Source organism: Jaculus jaculus, chromosome 4 (genome assembly GCF_020740685.1).
Source record: "Jaculus jaculus isolate mJacJac1 chromosome 4, mJacJac1.mat.Y.cur, whole genome shotgun sequence".
In the NCBI taxonomy this organism is placed as follows: Eukaryota; Metazoa; Chordata; class Mammalia; order Rodentia; family Dipodidae; genus Jaculus; species Jaculus jaculus.
This window is the reverse complement of record NC_059105.1, coordinates 160,319,193-160,332,614: the sequence shown is the minus strand read 5'-3', so window position 1 is coordinate 160,332,614 and position 13,422 is coordinate 160,319,193. Positions and strand designations below refer to the sequence as shown.

Genomic DNA, 13,422 nt, shown 5'->3' with positions numbered 1-13,422 from the left:
TCATCAGGCTGGAGAGATGGCTTAATGGTTAAGGTACAAAGCCCAAGGACCCAGGTTCAATTCTCCAGGTCCCACATAAGCCAGATGCATAAGGCATTTGGAGTTCGTTTGCAGTGTCTAGAGGCCCTGGTGTGTCCATTCTCATTCTCTCACTCTCTCTTTCTCTCTCTCTCTGTTTCCCTCTCTCTCTGTCTCTAATAAGTAAATGAAAATAAAATCTTTAAAAAGTCTTCTTTAAAATGATCTATCATCTATCTATTGTACTTTTAAGTACCAGCCAGTATTTTTTAAAAAATATTTTACTTATTTATTTATGAGGGAGACAGAGAGAGAAAAAGAGAGAGAGAGAGAGAAAAAGAGAGAGAGAGAGAGAGAGAATGAGCATACCAGAGCCTTTAGCCAATGTAAACAAACTCCAGATACATGCGCCCCCTTGTGCATCTGGTTTACGTGGGTCCTGGGGAATCAAACCTGGGTCCTTTGACTTTGCAGGCAAGCACCTTAACCACTAAGCCATCTCTCCAGCCCCCAGCCAGTATCTTAAGCACTGGGGATAGTGATAAGCAACACAGAAAAGGATCCCACTCTTTTTTTATCAGGTGTCCCTGTCTGATGCATTTTTTTCTGATACATCAATAATTTGTCTGTCCTCAGGTTTATTAATACTTTGCATAAAGATGTCAACATTTCCCTGGGCTCAGATGGTCCCTTCAGTGTTGGTCAAGACTATGGCGTGTCTGCGTACAGAACTGTGCCAAGAGGAGAGTAAGAGCATTGACCCTTGAACAGTTTGCTTTCTCAACAATTCTTTCTTTTTCCTCTTTCCAAATTTTTCAACAATTCTTTTTTTTAATACTAATCTTTGTATGTAGGTGGAGAACTTAAGTATATTGGGACTAATATTGAGTCTAAGTAGGCTCTGCTTTTTTTTTTTTTTTTTGGTTTACTTTTATTTCTTTGAGAGTTACAGTGAGAGAGGGAGAGAGAATGGGTGCATCAGGGCGTCCAGCCACTGCAAACGAATTCCAGATGTATGCGCCTCCTTGTGCATCTGGCTAACGTGGGTCCTGGGGAGTGGAGCCTCGAACCAGGGTCCTTAGGCTTCATAGGCAAGCGCTTAACCACTAAGCCATCTCTCCAGCCCTAGACTCTGCTTTTGAATGCTTGCCTCTTTCTCTCAGTCTCCTCGTGTTTCTGCATACATTGACTGAGATCTCTGCCTTGACGATAGGTATGCTGTATAGTTAATGCAACCCAGCTCTGTGAAGCTCAAAGAGTTCATTTTGGGTTGGGGGTCCAGCTTTTCGGTGCCTCCCATTGGCAGCTCATTATCTAGAACTTACCCCTTCAGGTTTACTGTATTTATTATACTGTTTCGTGAAGTCATAAGATTTTCATGAAGACAGTTCATGGGCCTGAAATCTACCAGAGAAGGGTCATCTCTACTGCCCTTGTTCAGGTGTAGGATTAAATAAGTAATAAATAGATCTGATCAGGGGTAGAGACGTGACATAAAAATAACTCTCAGAGCTGGAGAGATTCCTTAGCGGTTAAGGTGTTTGCCTGCGAAGCCTAAGGACCCAGGTTAGATTCCCCAGTACCCACGAGAGGGGCGCATGCATCTGCAGTTCATTTGCAGTGGCTGGAGGTGTGTCATTCTCTATCTGCCTCTTTCTCTCTCTCAAAAAAAAACAAAAACAAACAAGCAACAACAACAACAACAAAAAAACCCCACAAAACTCTTGCCTAGAAGCATCCAGAGAAAGGGAAGCTTGATGACTTTCCTTTCTATAGGTGGAGAGTTGAGATTTCTCCAAACCCTGCTGCTTCTTTTAACCCTGATCTCATCTTGCTCCAGCTATCCTTCAGTGCACTGTAAAACGGAAGATGAAGACTTTTTTCTGAATCTGGGCCTCCTTGACTTTGGTGCGTCCTATCTGTTTGTCATTACAAATGTAAGTAACTCACACCCACCTTCCTTCCCTTGGTCTGTCTGTCTGTCTCTCCCACTTTCTCTCTCTTTACAAGCACTTGCACAAACAAATATTCTGGAATATTCTTGGCAGGGATCTAGTACAAAAGAAAAGACTCTATGGCAGAACAGAATTCCACGCTTCTTAGTTCTAGTGTAACAGATCAGGTCCTTGTGTTAGGGTTTTCAGCACTGTGTCAAATATCTCAGCAGAGCAGTTTAAAAAATGGGAAAAAATTATCTTGGTTCATGGTTTCTGAGGTTTTAGTCTGTGGTTGATTTTAACATATTTTATTTATTTATTTTATTTTTATTTATTTATTTGGTTTTTCAAGGTAGAGTCTCACTGTAGCACAGGCTGACCTGGAATTCACTGTGTAGTCTCCAGGTGGCCTCAAACTTGCTGTGATCCTCCTACCTCTGCCTCCCGAATGCTGGGATTAAAGGCGTGCACCACCACGCCCGGCTTGGTTTATTTATTTTTGGTTCTTGTATTCCAGACTAGCCTTGACTTGATATGTAGATGAGGATGACCTTGGCCTTTGGAACCTCCACCTCTACTTCCCAAGTGATCGGTTCATAGGCTTTGTGCCACAGGACTTTGTGCATACTATCTGAGTTACAAATTCAATATTATATATTCAGTGGTTCCTAATAGACACACGTCTTACTCCGCAACTTGGGACGTTATTCATCACTTCAAAAAGAAACCTCAGGATGGAGAAATGGCTTAGTGGTTAAGGCACTTGCCTACAAAGCAAAGGACCCAGGTTCAATACCCCAGAACCCACATAAGCCAGGTGCACGTGGTGGCACATGTGTCTGGAGTTTGTTTGCAGTGGCTGAAGGCCCTGGCGTGCCCATTCTCACACACAATCTCTCTCTCTTATTCTCTCAACTAAATAACATAAATTTTTAAAAAGAGCCTCACACTTTCCGCCAGTCACTCATTACTTCCTCCTAAACTATTAGTTCTAGGCAACCATTACTTTATTTCCACTGTATAAACTTTCCCATCTTGAAGATTTCATGTAAATCAAGTCATGTAATATATGATCTTGTGTATCTGTTTTCTTCCATGTACTATGTATATATTTCATTTCATTTCTCTCTCTCTCTCTCTCTCTGTTTTTTTTTTTTAATTTTCTGAGGTAGGGTTTCACTCTGATCCAGGCTGACCTGGAATTCGCTATGGAGTCTCAGGGTGGCCTCGAACTCACGGCGATCCTCCTACCTCTGCCTCCCGAGTGCTGGGATTAAAGGCATGCGCCACCACGCCTGGTTTATTTCATTTCTTTTTATTGCCAAATAATGTTCTAGTGTATGGATGTAACACATTTTATTTATTTATTCATTCATTCATCAGTTGATGTGAATTTGGGATTTTGGCTCTTACAAATCATGCCGCTAAGATTCTTAGTACACAAATTATGTGAATACATACTTTCATTTCTTTTTGGTTTATGCCACGGAGTAAATTTCTGGGCACATAGCAGTTCTATATTCAAACATTTGAAGAATTGCCAGACTTTTCCATAGTGACTGTGTGATTTTTTTATCTTCCCACCCATAGTATTGTAATTGCTCTACATCTTCATCAATGCTGGTTTGCTTTTTTATTGTAGTGGTCTTAGTGGATGCAAAAGATGTTTCACCTATTTTGGATTTGCATTTCCCTGGTAGCTAAAGACATTGAGCATCTTTATGTATAACTTTCTGGCCATTTGAATGTTTTCTTTGAAGAAATGCCATTCAAATCTTTTGTCCAAGTTCCATTAGGTTAGATTTTTTTTTGATGAAGTTCTAAACTTTTTTTTTTTTTTTGATTTTTCTAGGTGGGGGTTCACTCTGGTTCAGGCTGACCTGGAATTCACTGTGTAGTCTCAGGATGGCCTTGAACTCATGGTGATCCTCCTACCTCTGCCTCCTGAGCGCTGGGATTAAAGGCACACACCACCACACCCAGCTGCTAAACATTTTTTTTGCACATTTTAAATATATTTATTATCAGTTAGATCACTTAAAATTCCCCTGTACAGGGCTGGAGAGATGGCTTAGCGGTTAAGCACTTGCCTGTGAAGCCTAAGGACCCTGGTTCGAGGCTCGGTTCCCCAGGTCCCACGTTAGCCAGATGCACAAGGGGGTGCATGCGTCTGGAGTTCGTTTGCAGTGGCTGGAAACCCTGGCGTGCCCATTCTCTCTCTCTGTCTCTATCTGTCTTTCTCCCTGTGTCTGTCGCTCTCAAATAAATAAATAAAAAATGAACAACAACAACAAAAAACAAAAAAAATTGATATTACAAAAAAAATTCCCCTGTACAGTAGACTGGCTGTCTTTTAACTTTCTTATTGGTGTCTATTGAAACAAAAATGTTTTAACTCTGAAGAAGTTCAGCTTATCTACTTTTTCTTTGGTTGTGTTTTTTAAAATATTTTATTTATGAGAGAGACAGAGGGAGAGAAAGGGAATGGGCACACCAGGATCTGTAACCACTGCAAAGGAACTCCAGACGCATATACTCCCTTGTGCATCTGGTTTTGCTGTCCTGTCTAAGAAGCCATTGCCTAATCAAGATCAGAACGAATGATGCTGATGGCTTCTTTTAAGAGCCATATAGTTTAGCTCTTATGTTTAAGTACTTAATCTATTTTCAGTTAAGTTTTGCATGTGCATATTTTGCTGAAAGTTTTCACCTCTAACTTACTTTGTTAAATTTATTCCCCAAAATTTTATTATTTTTTGTTAGTGATGAAATTTTTCTTTTTTTTTTAAATTCTTTTTTCTTATTCCTTTTGTGTATGTGTGTGTGTGTGTGTGTGTGTACTGGGATCTCTTGCTAAGCATTTCTGCCTACATCGGAGTGCTGGAGAATTAACCCCAGTCAGGAAAATTAAACCCCAGCTGGCAGAACTGAACCTGGGTGGGCAGTCTTTACAAGCAAGTGCCTTTAACCACTAACCCATCTCTCCAGCTCTGGAATAGTTGTCTCAGTTTCATTTTTTTTCAGATCGGTCATATTGTTATATAAATGTAATTGATTTGCATATTAATCTTTATACATTATCCTGAAACCTCATTGAACTCACCATGTCATCTGCTAATAGATACAGCTTCACTTTCAGTCCAAATGCTGTTACATCTTTTCCCTGCCTAATTACCCAGGCACAATTTTGAGCAGAAGTGATAAAAGAAGACATCCTTAAAGGGAGGGGGCATTCACTCTTTTATCATTAAGCAGGTTACTTGCAGATGCCCTCTATCAGCTTAAGGGTATTTCTGTCAACTGTTAGCCTTTGTTAAAAAATTTCATTTATTTATTTGTAAGCAGAGAGAGAGAGAGAGAAGAGAGACAGACACAGAGAAAGAATGGGCATGGCCGGGCGTGGTGGCGCACGCCTTTAATCCTAGCACTCGGGAGGCAGAGGTAGGAGGATCGCCGTGAGTTCAAGGCCACCCTGAAACTACAGAGTTAATTCCAGGTCAGCCTGGACCAGAGTGAGACCCTACCTCAAAAAAACAAAACAAAACAAAACAAACAAACAAAAAAAAGAATGGGCACACCAGGGCCTCCAGCTACTGCACATAAACTCCAGATGCACGTGCCCCTTGTGCATCTGGCTTACATGGGTCCTGGGGAATCAATCCTGGGTCCTGTGGCTTCACAGGCAAACACCTTAACCACTAAGCCATTTCTCCAGCTCTCCCCTTTGTATAAAAATTTTATTTACACTGTTAGCTTTTTGAGGCTTTGTCTGGGTTGTTTCTTTGCTTGCTCATTTTATACCGTTTACATGGGACTACATTTTGTCAAATTCCTGTCTTTCATTTATTTAGATGACAATATGAGTTTTGTCCTTTATCCTTTTGTCAGGATATATAAGATTAACTAAATTTCAAATAACAAACCAACTTAGGTCCATTTGTTTTATTGGTCTGCTATAACAAAATTGGTTACTGGGCTGGAGAGACGGCTTAGCAGTTAAGCCATTTGACTGTGAAGCCAAAGACCTCATGTTCGACTCTCCAGATCCCACGTAAGCCAGATGCACAAGGTTATGCAAGCACACAGGGTCACGCATGTGCGCAAGGTGGCACACACGTCTAGAGTTCAATTACAGTAGCTGGATGCCCTTGGCATGCCAGTTCACTGATTTATTTCAGGTTACAGTCTTAAGGGGAAGTTTCATGATGATAGGGGAAAGCTTGGTGTGAACAGAGGCTAGACATCACAATCTGGAAAACTGCAACGGGAGAGTGAGCTGAATTCTAGCAAGGACTATAACACTCTAAGCCCGCCCCCCAACGGCACACCTCCTCCAGCAAGCTCCACCTCTCAAGCTGTCATCAGCTGGGAACCAGGCATTTAGAACACACGATTTTAGGGGGGGACACCTGATTCAAAACACTGCACATGTTGTTTATCTTACGTGCCCGTCTGTCCAAATTTCCCCCTTTATATACAAGAATGCCTGTCATATGGAGTAGCCTGTCCTAATGACCACATTTTTAACTTGATTAATTGTCTCTGTAGGTAGTCTATTTCCATATAAGTTTACATTCTGAAGTTCTGGGTATTAGAACTTTCATATGAATCTTTAGTGCCACAATTTGACCTGTAATTGCTATATTCCTGATAATCATTCCATTTTCCGCTTGTTCTGTCTCTCATATGCGTCCCAAGTTGTAGCATGGATGTATCTGAATGCCAATTTTCTAATAGGCACCCGAAGTCAAAGTCACAAATTGGGGGGAGCCTAGAAAGCTGATTCCTTCCATAGTCCTATCTTGTTTGGCTTGCACAGTGTTGGAAAATAATAAGCTATCATTAGCCAATATTTGAGATTTTACCTTAATCAAAGAGATTTTGGATTATTTGTATGATTGGGAATAATGTCAGAAGAGTTGATAGTCATGTCAAATGGCTGGTGTTGTGGTGACTCTGCCCTTTATATCAGGGTGTTCAACCTTTTGACATTGCAATGTGATATTGCCATCTACAAATGTGTAGGTCACATTCATAGCTATCCTGTGACTTCTGTGCCCTGCTTTAGACAGAACCTGTGCTATCCAGTTCACCACAGTCCTTACCATTCCCATTCAATGTGTTTCACTTACTTATTTGTCTGCCTTTGAATATACAAGTATCTGACCTTGACTTAAAAGCTGTGGCCAGGCTGGAGAGATTTCTCAGTGGTTAAGGTATTTGCCTGCAAAGCCTAATAATCTGGGTTTGATTTCCCAGTATCCATGTAAAGCCAGATGCACGAAGTGGCACATGCACCTGGAGTTCGTTTGGAGTGACTGGAGGCCCTGGCATGCCCATTCTTTCTGTTTGAAAAAAAAAATGAATAGAGCTGGAGGGATGGCTTAGCGGTTAAGGAGCTTGCCTGCAAAGCCTAAGGATCCAGGTTCGAGTCTCCAGATCCCATGTAAGCCACATACACATGATGGCACATGCGTCTGGATTTCCTTTGCAGTAGCTAGAGGCCCTGACACACCCATTCTATCTCTCACTCTAATAAATAAAAAATAAAATATTAAAGAAACATGAATAAGTTACACAAATGGATGCCTAGATATTGTTTAACTCTCAACTAAAGTGAAACAGGATGCCTTTACTTTACTATTTTGAATTTAACATCCTTTTAATTCAGTGGATCAAGGGTATTTGGAGATAGAAGTGATTTAATATCAAGAACTTTTGACTGCCACTGACTATAGTCAGTCAAGTGAACATAGTGTTACCAAAACAAATTTCAGTATGTTGGAATTGTATGGAAGTGTTCACTCTCTTTAAGGTAGTGGGAAAATGAGAATAAAAAGAAGGGATCGGTAGAGATCATAGCATGTGCATTTCCTTAACATTACTGAGAAGCCCATTTCCTTCTTCTCTCACTAAGATCAGCAGTCAGGGCATTCAGGCCTGGAAGACAGAAGACGTCCCAGCCAATGAACTGTCCATTGCGTGGCAGCTCCCGCAGTATGGCCTGGTTACAGCCGCAGAGGTCATGTTTTCTGTCACTGGACTTGAGTTTTCTTATTCCCAGGTGAGATTTTGCAAGTGGGAGTTAGAAATGGAGACCCTGCTTAAGGGATAGTGGGTTTAATTTTTGTTTTAATACTACTTTAACATGCATGTCATCTTCGTGAAGACATCACCTCCTTGGTATGGCCCCGAATAGTCAACTTTGTTGCCAGAATCATGACAGGTTAGGACAGGAGTCAATGCTGTTCGGGCTCTTAGGGAAAACAAAAAATAAAAATAAAATTAAAAACATTTAAAGATGAAGACTAAGGGCTGTGGAATCAGGCCACCTATGTATAGATATTGGCTGCTTAATCTATTGTGTAACCTGAAACATGTGAAATTATCATGTCTTTAATGCTGTCTTTCTTTTTATCTAGCCTATTTTCTTATATTGTAAGTAGACCGATAGAACTTATCTCTTAGGGTCATAAAAATTATATGGTAGATGCTCAAAATTATGTATGACCCCCAAAATCTTAGGTAAATATACTTAATTTCATGTGTCTGAAACCAATACAGTATAGCTAAGCTACATATAGATGAAAGTTTAATGCTTATTTTTTAAGAAAAATAATAACATGGGACTGGAGAGATGGCTTAGCGGTTAAGCGCTTGCCTGTGAAGCCTAAGGACCCCAGTTCGAGGCTCGGTTCCCCAGGTCCCACGTTAGCCAGATGCACAACGGGGCGCACGCATCTGGAGTTCGTTTGCAGAGGCTGGAAGCCCTGGCGCGCCCATTCTCTCTCTCTCCCTCTATCTGTCTTTCTCTCTGTGTCTGTCGCTCTCAAATTAAAAATAATAATAATAATAAAATGCTATCTTAAAGGTAAAAAAAATTATACGGTAGGAGGAATCAAAATATTAAATTTCAAAGTTCTTTATTATTATTATTATTATTATTATTACAATTGCCATTCCACGAATCACATGGTAACTGAACTTAGTGAGGAAAGTTGGAACCTCCAAGCTTTGCTGGGAGAAGTGTCCCGGATAAGCTCATGGGCAGGAGGGTGGCACATGGAGTTTGTTTGCTTACAACCCGTGTCCTCCTCAGGCGCCAGCCAGCATGAAATCTGTCCTCCAGGCGGCCTGGCTGCTGACCGTGGCAGTTGGGAACATCATTGTGCTCATTGTTGCTCAGTTCAGTGGCTTGGTACAGGTATGGATCTGAGGGAAACAGAGGCTCATGTCTACCCAAGGTCTTCCCCCTAACTTCTTCTCCCTTCCCCCATTTCTCTACTCCATTTCCCCAGGAGATGGGTTCGACAACAGAACAGACATTGCCAGGAAATAGCCATGTATATGTGTGCGGTAATAAGGAGCACTGCAGACCTGGGGGAGAAGGGGACAGTGACCCCGGTATTCTGCTCAGAAAAAAAAAATATATATATTAGTTAGTTTTCTTCCCAGTCCCTATTTTCCACAGGTAACTTCAACCTTGGTTTCTACATAGTCTTCTCTTCTGTTTTTTGTTTTTGTTTTTGTTTTCTCTCTCTCTACAGTGGGCTGAATTCATCTTGTTTGCCTGCCTCTTGCTAGTGGTCTGCCTGATCTTCTCCATCATGGGTTACTACTATGTTCCTGTCAACTCAGAAGAGGTTCACGGGCCAGCAGATAAACAGATGGCTCCTATCCAAGGAAACATGATCAACCTGGAGACCAAGAGTACGAAGCTCTGATGACTCCCTGGACTGACACCAGTTCCTGGCCCTGGTTTTGGCCTCATTTATTATCAAGCATTTTTTTTGTTTGTTTGTTTGTTTTTCTCTCTCTCTCCTACTAAGTTAGGAGAGGGAGGGAGCATTCTATTTGAGTTGATCTCCTCCACTTTTTTTTTTTTTTTTTTTTTTTAGCCGTGGTAGACTTAGACTGGTTTTTCCAGTATGTCCTTAAACAGGGACCCAAGATTCTGTCCTCCAGCGAACTCAGTAAACACCGTGTAGAGTCCCTCACTCACACTGGCCTGGTATCTCCAAATGGCCACGAAAATACAAATGTATAATTGAGATGGGCCTATGGGTGTGCAAAATGTGGGAGATTCCTTTATCAGCTACTTGTCATTTAGAGCTGATAACTTCGTGTTTTGGGGTGTTGGTTCAGGGGCAAAAATGTAGACTACTAGATGTGTGTTTTTTTTTTTTTAAATAAGCAATGTAATTGTACTATTCAAAAAGATGTCAACAATGGTATGTATGGTATAATTAGTCCAGGAGCTGGCTTGTCAACTGTCCAAGTTAGGTAAGAGCTTAGATGGCAAGGGTCTGCAATGCCATTTTATTGACACATGGAAGACAGATCTTTCTGATGGCCATGGTATGTGATCTACTTACCCAAACACTCATTTTTGAGCACTTGACAGATCCTGGAGACCACGCTAAAAAGATAGAAAGCATTAGGGGACACTGTCACGGGGGCAGGAACAAGAATAAATTATAGTACTGCTGGTGAGTAATTCATTCTTCTTTATTGCACATTGCTCTGAGGAATAGCAATGTTTTGGCCCTGGAATGTGTCCTTTTGTGGACAGCTACTTAAGAAAGTAACTGTAGTTTTGCACTCTAGCCTTTTTAGGAGTTTGCTCGGTCAGCTTTATCTTAATGTGCCATCTTATTTTGCTTACTACAACACATTTTCAATAACAAAATGTTTTTAAGTCCAACTTCCTTTTTAAACATTGTGCTTTTTTTTTTTTTTTTGCATTTGGTTTCTTTGTTTGGATTTTTTTTCCTGATTTACTTTCGCTTCAATTTTATGTACCATTTCTTCCTTTGCTTTTGGAAATGTCCCATTTATTGAAGAAGAGGTAATAGTAATTTCTAGGTTTAAGGTCTTAACTTACAATATGTAATAAGTGGGCATGTTCCGACACGAGGATGCTATCAGAACTCATATGGTACCTAGTGTATATAGTGTTTCTGCTTGAGTGTATGAATGAAAAAAAACTTGAGAAATATTACCTCACATATGATGAATGAATAGGGTACTTGGGAATATCATGACCGTGTAATGTGTTGCTAGGAGAATATTTTCAGAACTCCTGTACTAGAGACCTCATTTCCATTTATTTACTCCTTTTTTTTTAAAAAAAATCTTGAACCATGTCGTCTCACATTATTAATAATGTAACAGGTTCTTGAGAGATTTTGACTAAGATTTTTAGCAGTTCATAAGTGTTGTGAACACCACCCAGTTCATACTCCTTTAGTATGCTCATTTTTTAAGCACCTTTAACTCAGACTACTTTATGAATTTTGTTTCAAGAGATGTTAACATGGATCTGTGAATAAAAATGCCTGTGGACAAATACGTTTGGGAAATGAAACATACTATTCTCTTCAACATAGTTGCAAGTTAAGAACACTAACATCCTGTAGAAAAGTCACGATGCACTTCATTTAGGCAATATACCATTATGCAATTCTTCCTTATGCTGACTAAAAGCTTCTATCTAAAACATCTTCGTATTGGGCTGAGGACATAGTCCAGTGGTAAAGTATCTGCCTTGCATGCCAAGGCCCTGGGTTCAATCCGAAACACCACAAGTACATGAAACCCAAAACTCTTTTACTATTGGTTACTTCTTTTATTGAAAAACAAGAATAACTATAACTTCCTCTTTCAGATAGTGTACTATTAGCTATTTATGGACTATGTTCCTTTAATATGAATTCCTTTAGTGCTTATCAAGCTAGAAATTCTCAGTTCTTACAGTTCCTCACAAGGCACAGCTCAGTCCTTTCACTGTGTATTTTCTCTCTTCTAAAAAACCTTTATCTACAATATAGCAATTAATACACACACACACACACACACACACACACACACATTTATGACACCTGGAGCCAAATACAACATTCCAGAAATTGTCTGACCATAAGAGCTAAAACCTGATCTTCCTCTAAACAAAGTGCTTTTGTTAAACCAAGTAAGGTAACATTAGATGCTTTTGAAAACCACATCACAGCATAGGTCTACTCCAAAAGTTTTTAAGAAGGCTCCTACTTATTTATATAGATTTTGAGTTCTATGATATGCCAGGCATTGTGTTAGCTGTTGCAGAGATAAAAGATGAATGATCAACTGTGTCTCTTCTCAGAATTGCCTTTTGTATTGTGACACTGATGATCCCAGGGAGATGGTTTTTGGGAGAAGTAATGATGTAATATGGAAGAGCAATAATACAATAAGAAAGAGTAAGACACAATGAGGTGTAAGATACAGTCTAAAGAAGCTAGGGATCAGATTCGGTGGAGCCTTGTAACCATATATTGAGGTTATTCTAAATGAGATATAAAACCACTGGAGATTTAGAAGAAAGGACTAATTAACCTGCTTCCCTGTTAAAGATAATTGCTGCGTAGAGGATTGTCTATAGACAGGAAGGGGTAAGAGCAGGAGGCAGAAACTTTTGCAATAACCCAAGAAAATGATGATCATGACTTGATGAAGGTGGGAGGAGCTGGATAGAAATGGTTTGACTTGAAACAAAACTTTAAGGTAGACCTGTCACAATATGATTGTGGTTTGAATATGTGGCTTAACATGGACAGTGACTCCTAGATTTGTTTTGTCAATAATAAGAATGAGTCACAGTAGGCTGGAGAGATGGCTTAGTGGTTAAGTGTTTGCCTGTGAAGCTTAAGGACCCTGGTTTGAGGCTTGATTCCCCAGGACCCACATTAACCAGAGATGCACAAAGGGACGCACAAATCTGGAGTTCGTTTGCAGTGGCTGGAGGCCCTGGTGTGCTCATTCTCTCTCTCTCTCTTTCTCTCTCTGCTGCTCTCAAATAAATAAATAAAAATAAACAAGAATGAGCCACAATGCATTTTTTTTTTTCCTTTTTCGAGATAGGGTGTTGCTCTAGCCCAGGCTGACCTGGAATTCACCATGTAGTCTCAGGCTGGCCTTGAACTCATGGCGCTCCTCCTACCTCTGCCTCCTGAGTGCTGGGGCTAAAGGTGTGAGCCACCACGCCTGGCTCACAATTAAAAAACTAAAAAAATATTTTATATTTTTATTTATTTATTTATTTGACACACACACATACAGAGAGAGAGAGAGGATGGGTATGCCAGGGTCTCCAGCCATTGCAAATGAACTTCAGACACATGCGCCCCCTTGTGCATCTGGCTAACATGGGTCCTGGGGAATCGAGCCTTGAACCGGGGTCCTTAGGCTTCACAGGCAAGCGCTTAACCTCTAAGCCATCTCTCCAGCCCTGTCTCTTTCTTCTTGCAAATCCCTGTGTTGGTTCCTATGAGATAAATAAATGGTTATAAATAAAGCATCTTAAGTAAAATAAGACTTGCATATAAATGCCATTTACATAAGAGTAATCTATTTTTATTTGTTCAGGAAAGTACTTGTCATATGCATTACCTCAATCCTGTTTAATGAAGGTAGAATGTGACCTAAGCCA

The 13,422-nt window shown here is 40.3% G+C and overlaps 1 protein-coding gene across 1 annotated transcript in view; it reads left to right on the top strand.

Moving 5' to 3' along the window:
- Positions 1-11,306, top strand: part of Slc15a2 (solute carrier family 15 member 2) — a 44,298-nt gene extending 32,992 nt beyond the window's left edge. Inside the window, exons 18-22 of the mRNA XM_045148304.1 lie at positions 655-765; positions 1,859-1,955; positions 7,873-8,019; positions 9,055-9,159; positions 9,503-11,306. Of these exons, the coding sequence (XP_045004239.1) occupies positions 655-765; positions 1,859-1,955; positions 7,873-8,019; positions 9,055-9,159; positions 9,503-9,679 (637 nt within the window). The 3' untranslated portion in view covers positions 9,680-11,306. The remainder of the gene's footprint in view (positions 1-654; positions 766-1,858; positions 1,956-7,872; positions 8,020-9,054; positions 9,160-9,502) is intronic.
- The last annotated feature ends 2,116 nt before the right edge of the window (positions 11,307-13,422 follow it).